The following is a 6,735-nucleotide window of genomic DNA, read 5'->3' on the forward strand; positions in this document are numbered from 1 at the left end:
AGCTTGATGAGTTCAAGAAACAGCAAGACTGGACCACAGCGAGTGAGGGTTAGGGGCACAGGTGGGAGGAGGGTGAAGCCAAGGTTGGTAGGCATGGAGGTCATGTCAATAACCAGGAGAGTCTTGGATTTTCCACAAAGAGCAATAGGGAGTCACTGAAGGTGTTTGAGATGAGGGGAGGGGTATGATTTTAGTTTTGTTACCATCTATTCAGGGGCTTCCCAAGTGGTGCAGTGGTAAAGAATGCATCTGCCAGTGCAGAAGGTGGCGAGAGACTTGGCTTCAATCCTTGGGTTGAGAAGATCCCCTGGAATAGGAAATGGCAACCCACTCCAGTATTCTTGCCTGGAAAATTCCATGGACAGAGAAATCTGGCAGGTTACAGTCCATGAGGTCAAAAAGAGTTGGACAACGACTGAGCGACTTAGTGCATGCACATACACACAGACAGACACACACCCCACCCCACCCACTCCATTCAGCCGCTGGGTGGAGAATGGGTTGAGGCGGCGGCACGGGAGGAGGCGACGCAGGAGACTGTCTTGGATGAGTTAATCACTTGAAATGTAGCCAATGCTACATTTGGAGAACCTGAATTTTTAACGTTAATTAAAGTAGCCAGGTGGGGCTAGTGGCTACCCTCCCAGACAGTGCAGGTCTAGAAAGATGTTCACAGAGGTCAGGAGAGGGGATAGTTTGGGGATGTGTGTGGAAAGGGGAGGAGATTGGCTAGAGTAGCGTATTGGCCTGTTTTCCACCATCTTACAAGGATTTCTCCTGCTTTTGGCGACGAGGGCAGGAGGGCCCAAGTCTGCCAGGTGCAGACTATCCCTAATCCCTTCTCCGGTGTTGAGGGGACGTGGGCTGAATGACAGCCTAGACAGTCCTCCCGGACCAGCCATCGTTAGAGCTGGGTTCCCGGCCACTGCACACTGTCAGGGGTCCCTGGGTTGATGGGGAGCCAGTGGGAAAGATGGCAGCTGTGCCATCACCAGCAGGACATGGCCTGTCCGTGCTCTCCAGAGAGGCCACTTGTCCTGAGAGGCCTTGGGCAGGCAGGGGTCAGAGGGCAAGCTGGTGTCACCCTGGCACCCACAGGCTAAAGGCCAGGGTGGGGATTCCTGGGCTCAGTGTTCTGCGTTCCCTGGAAGGGAAGTCACTGCCTGAGTCTTTCTGCAGAGGTGGCTGGGGGTCGCCCATGGGCTTGAAAGACTCTCACTTCTCACTCTGGGAGTTTTTAAAAATCCCTGAGCCAGGGAGGGAGGTTCAAGAGGGAGGGGACATATGTATACCTATGGCTGGTTCATGTTGATGTTTGACAGAAACCAACACAGTTCTGTAAAGCCATTATCCTTCAATTAAAAAAAAAAAAAAGATTACTGAGCCGTGGGGACCACATGCAGTGTGTAATCCCAGGCCTGCTTCTGAAACAGAAAAAAATTCTGCAGGACGTTGTTGGTGAGATCTGAACACAGCTAGTAGATTGGGTTAGAATACAGTCTCAGTGTTGGTTAGTTTCATACTTGTACTGAGGTAAGTGAGAAGACGTCCTTGTTCTTAGAAAAACCACACGGTAAATCTCCAGGAGTTTGGGGCGGGGGTGGGGAGAAGCAGCAGCCAGCCAAAGGTCTTCTCACATGGTTTAAAGTGTTTATATACAGATAAAGCAAGTGGACAAAACGTGAGGCCCCAGTGAATAAGGGAGTAAGGGAATTCTTTGCACTCTTTTGCAATTTTTCTGTAAGCTTGAAACTGTTGACAAAAAATACTAAATGAGGTCTTTTTTTGAAAAAAACCAAGCCCACTGTTGCCCAAGCCCAAGCTTGGGTCCTGATTCACTTGGTGCTGGGAGGGGCTGATGTATCAGAAGCCATCAGTTCCCCTGGTGAGTCATGTGGTGCAGGGTTGACAACCAGTGCCAGGTGGGCCCAGGCAGGCAAATGCCCATCATCTCCAGCAGTCCCCCCACCCTCCTATTAGCATAGGCCAGAATGGCAAGAGGAGTATAACCAGAGACCATGCCCCTCTCAGCTTGCAGGTGGCAGGGGCACCCTCCACAGTTAACTGCAGTGTTCTGGGCCCACCCAACCCCACTGGTCTGAAACCTCGGGAGAGGAAGGGTTCGGTTTCTTCAGAGTCTGAGCCTTAAACCTGAGCATCAGGGATGAAGACGGAAGCGAGGGGTGGTGATCATTATCAACATGAGTGCTAGCTGTTTCCCAGCACTGACCCTTCAGCCAGGCCCATCTCTGAGCACCACAAGAGCACCGCACGGCTTTTATTTTTGAGTGTTTTTGTTGCTGCACGGGGCAACTCTTTGTTCCAGCATGTGGGCTTCTCACTGCGGTTGCTTCTGTTGTTGGGGAGCACAGGTCTAGGCCGTGTGGGCTTTGTAGTTGCAGCTCCCAAGCTCTAGAGCACAGGCTCAATAGTTGCAGTGCATGGGCTCAGTTGCTCTGATGCATGTGGGATCTTCCCGGATCAGGTATCAAACCTGTGTCTCCTGCATTAGCAGGTGGATTCTTTACCATTGAGCCACCAGGGAAGCCCCGCTGCTTTTATCTTGTGTAATCTTCCCTACGGTCCAGGACTGTGGGCTGTCTCCTCTGTTTTATAGTTGAAGAAATCGAGGCCCAGAGACACAGAGTCAACTGCCCAGGAGACCCCAACCCCTACCCTATCTGAGCCCAGGCAGGGGACTTGGGTGGAGAAGTAAGGGGCACCTCCCTGACCCCCACCTGCTGTCTGGTTTCAGGACAGGAAGATTACGATCGGCTGCGGCCCCTGTCCTACCAGAACACCCACCTCGTGCTCATCTGCTATGACGTCATGAACCCCACTAGCTACGACAACGTTCTCATCAAGGTGAGGCCCCGTCTCCCAGCCCCGCCTGCCTCTGGAAGTGGGGCCAGGTGGGGCCCTACCCCTGATGCCTGCCCTCCCCTTCCACAGTGGTTCCCTGAGGTCACACATTTCTGTCGTGGGATCCCCATGGTGCTCATTGGCTGCAAGACAGACCTGAGGAAGGACAAGGAGCAGCTGCGCAAGCTCCGGGCAGCCCAGCTGGAGCCCATCACCTACACACAGGTGACCAGGGGCCCTCCCCGACCCCACCCCGAGGAGCCTGGGTCCACGTGCACAGCCATGGCCAAAAGCCTCCCAGGCCTTTGGCCTCAGCATCTGGTGTGCCTCAGTGACCTTTCAGAAGCTGAAGGCAACAGAATTCTAAGAATCATATACCCAAGTGGTGTTAGTGGTAAAGAACCTGCCTGCCAGTGCAGGAGATATAAGAGATTCAGATGTTCAATCCCTGGGTAGGGAAGATCCCCTGGAGAAGGAAATGGCAACCCACTCCAGGATTCTTGCCTGGGGAATACCATAGACAGAGGAGCCTGGCAGGCTACAGTCCATGGGTTCGCAGAGTCGGACATGACTGAAGTGACTATGTGTAAATGCCATCCCAGCAGCTTGTGGGCTCTTAGTTCCCCAACCAGGGATTAGACCTGGGGCCACAGCAGTGAAAGCACTGAGTTCTAACCACTGGACCACCAGGAAATTCCCTAAGAATAATTTTTAGATATTAATAGACACTTATCTGAGCACATTACTTACCTCATTTAATCCTTATTACCTTGAGGCAGGCACTGTTACTGCCCCCCTCCCTTTTACAGAGTAGAGATTGAGACTCAGAGAGGTTAAGTAGCTAGTCCAGGGTCACACAGATAACCTGAATTGGAGCCAAAATCCCACCCTAGTCACTCTGGCCCCAGAGCCTGAGCCTTTGACCACCGTCCTGTCCCATCACCCCAGAGGCCTGGAGGGGCAGGCCTGTGTTGGAAAGCAGGGCTCCTTTCAGGAACCTGACTAAACCCTGCAGCCTTCTGGGTGAGGCGTGGCAGAATAAAAGGAACACAAACGAAAACTAATAAAGTTTAATCAAAAGGAATAGGCATTAATAAATTTGTGTTAGAAGTATTTTTCTTTCTACTCTATAGCCAGCTCAGTTGCCTAAATTGTGCTTCTGAGACGAGCAGGGAGAGAGGCATGTAGGAAGCCCTTATGTCTTGAGGCCTTCAATGCTTCTCACAGGCCTGGCAGACACAACAGACCACCACAGTTCCTGGCTGAAGTCAGCCCCTCTCTGCCTGAGTTTGGGGAGAGTATGGGGTGGAGGCCAGGATGGAGTTCCCAGCAGCTACAGCCTGTGGGCCACACCAAACAAGCCCTTATGGCCCATCTGCACACCCTGGGGAGGACCCTGGCCCCAGGAAGCCCCCAAATTCATGAGTGGGGTCGCACAGGAGGTGCCCAAAGCCCCTGGTCTAATCCCAACCCCTCCCCCGACCAGGGCCAGAGCGCCTGCGAGCAGATCCGAGCTGCCCTCTACCTGGAATGTTCTGCCAAGTTTCGGGAGAATGTGGAAGACGTCTTCCGGGAGGCTGCCAAGGTTGCCCTCAGTGCTCTGAAGAAAGCACAGCGGCAGAAACAACACCGGCTTTGCCTGCTGCTCTGACAGCTCCCAGCAGGGCATGCGGCCCTCACGACAGAACTGACAGGGCCCAGGCCCCCAGGCCCATGCTGCTGCCCAGACCCCACCCCTGCCCCAGCTCTCGAAGGGCACTTGGCGTCAGGCACCTCCAGGACCTAGTGTCTGGAGCCTGTGGCCAGGCTCTTGGAACATTCTGGAACTCTCTCCTTTCCCAGCTGGAGCTCTGACCACACACTCCCCTCCAGCCTGTGTGGCCATAGTGGTGGTGAGGGTGGGGATGCTGAACTCGGTCCCTCTGTTATCCTGGAACCAGCACTTGTCCCCGGCACTCAGGAGTGCCCTTGTCACATCCAGCTCCCAGCTGTGTGTTTCCTCTCTGCACACCCAACAGGTCCTCCAGGCCCATGCCTGAAACGAGAAACAACGTCTGGTACATGGATACATGTGGACTTGGCAGCCTTCCACAGGGCTCCCAAGCCTGCTCTCCCAAGTCACCCACCTCCCTGGGCCCCCGAAATAGGCATGGTCACATCTTCCAGCTTTTCGCTTCCTCCGCCCAGGAACTCAGGCACCGTGGTGGGCCTGGGGCCTATCAGAAGAACACAGGCCTCAGCCCTGGACATTAGGGCCTCCTTCCTCCACCTCATACAGAGGACTTCAGTCTCAGCCTTCAGCTTGGCCACCATCTTTCCAGAGCTGGACGCACAGGGGACAGAGAAGGATCTCTCTCTAAAAGCAAGAAGTATTCCCTGGACCATCTATTTGATCCCTGCTCAGCGTCTGTGACCCTACCCTGGCCACGACTTGCCAGAAACCAGAGATGAAAAGTAACAGAGGCTCTTGAGTGATCTTGGGCAAGTCAGGTTTCTCTACAGATTTCTTTTACCTGCAGAAGGATGGCACTGGCTTGTCACCAGGCTCCCCTCTGTCCCAAACAGCGCCCCCTGCTGCCGAGGTGTGGAGACTACACACCAAGGCCATCCTGGCCTCCTGGGAGACTTCCTGATTAACCCCCAGCACAGCTTCCCGGAACCTCCTGAAAGGTCTGGGGTCAGAGTCCCAGGTGATTCTAATGCCCCAGAGATTGTGAGCTGGTGGTTCCTGAATAAGCCGGGGAATCAGCTTTACCTAATATGAGATCATGGCGTTAGGTGGTTCCAGCCCTCCCTGGTATCTTCTGCCTCTGCCCCCTCCCTTGCCTAGTGCTCTGGCCTCCACTGGGCCTGAGAAAGAGACATAAAACCTACCCTACCCCACCTAGGTTCCCCAAGGCCCTGACATGCCTAGGGAGAGTCAACAGAGCATTCAGTCCAGAGCTTCGTGGACAAAGAAAGGATGGTCTAGGACAGAGGAGGTCCACAAACTACAGTCTATGGGCCAAATCTGGCCACTGCCTATTTTTGTAAATAAACTTTTATTGAAACACAGCCACTCCCATTCATTTATACATTGGCTGCCTTTGCCCTCCAACGGCAGACTCGTGTGACACAGACCATCTGGCCCTCAAAGCCTAAAATATTTGCCATCTGGCTCTTTACAGAAAAAGTTTGCCAACTCCTAGTCTGGGGCAAACCCAAGTTCCTAAAGGGCCAGATGGGAGACCCAAATGAGTGAAGTAGGGTAGGGATGAAAGGAAGTGGTGGGGCAAACTAGAAAGCAAGCCCCCACCCTAGACAAGGCAGCTCAGCCCAGCCAAATGCTGCTCTATGGGAATGTTTCTAGGTCTTTCCATCTCTCTAGGGAAAGTAGAAATCTGGATTTTTCATGTGGGATCTTACTGGAGGGAGGGGAAATACCATATTTTGAAAACTTAAACTCCTTCGAGGGCCAGAGCATGACTACAGACACCATCTGTGAATTCTGGCCAACAGAGATTTCTAGGTAAGTTGTTAAGGGCGGCTGAAGCCCATACGAGAAGATGCAGAAAATGCAACCAAACCTTTTGGCTTCTTCATAGATAGAGAACCTAATGTGAGGTGACCAGCAGACCTGCCATGACCTCCAGAGGGTGACCTCCACAAAGCGAGCCTGCTCAAACTCGCCCCTCCTCCCTCCACATTCCAGAACCTCTGAGGTGAAGGGGAGAAGTCCGGAGCACGGGTGACCTCCATGCTGGCTGAAGTCCCAACCAGGGCTGAGTCTTGTCCCCACTCCCTGAGTTACTGCATGAATCTGGGAAGGTGGGCTGAGGAGTGGTGGTCAGGAAGAACCCCTCCCACAAGAGTGGACCCAACCTTTGAGGGGGG

At 53.5% G+C, this 6,735-nt stretch overlaps 1 protein-coding gene across 1 annotated transcript in view; it reads left to right on the forward strand.

Annotated features, from left to right (window-relative positions):
• Positions 1–5,916, forward strand: part of RHOF (ras homolog family member F (in filopodia)) — a gene marked incomplete at its 5' end in the record, with an annotated part of 13,761 nt that extends 7,845 nt beyond the window's left edge. The window contains 3 exons of the mRNA XM_010841336.1: positions 2,756–2,865; positions 2,953–3,087; positions 4,349–5,916. Coding sequence (XP_010839638.1) covers positions 2,756–2,865; positions 2,953–3,087; positions 4,349–4,513 — 410 coding nt within the window. The remainder of the gene's footprint in view (positions 1–2,755; positions 2,866–2,952; positions 3,088–4,348) is intronic.
• Positions 5,917–6,735: the final 819 nt, after the last annotated feature.

The sequence above is a fragment of the Bison bison genome, unplaced genomic scaffold, assembly GCF_000754665.1.
Source record: "Bison bison bison isolate TAMUID 2011002044 unplaced genomic scaffold, Bison_UMD1.0 scf7180017864160, whole genome shotgun sequence".
Taxonomy (NCBI): Eukaryota; Metazoa; Chordata; class Mammalia; order Artiodactyla; family Bovidae; genus Bison; species Bison bison.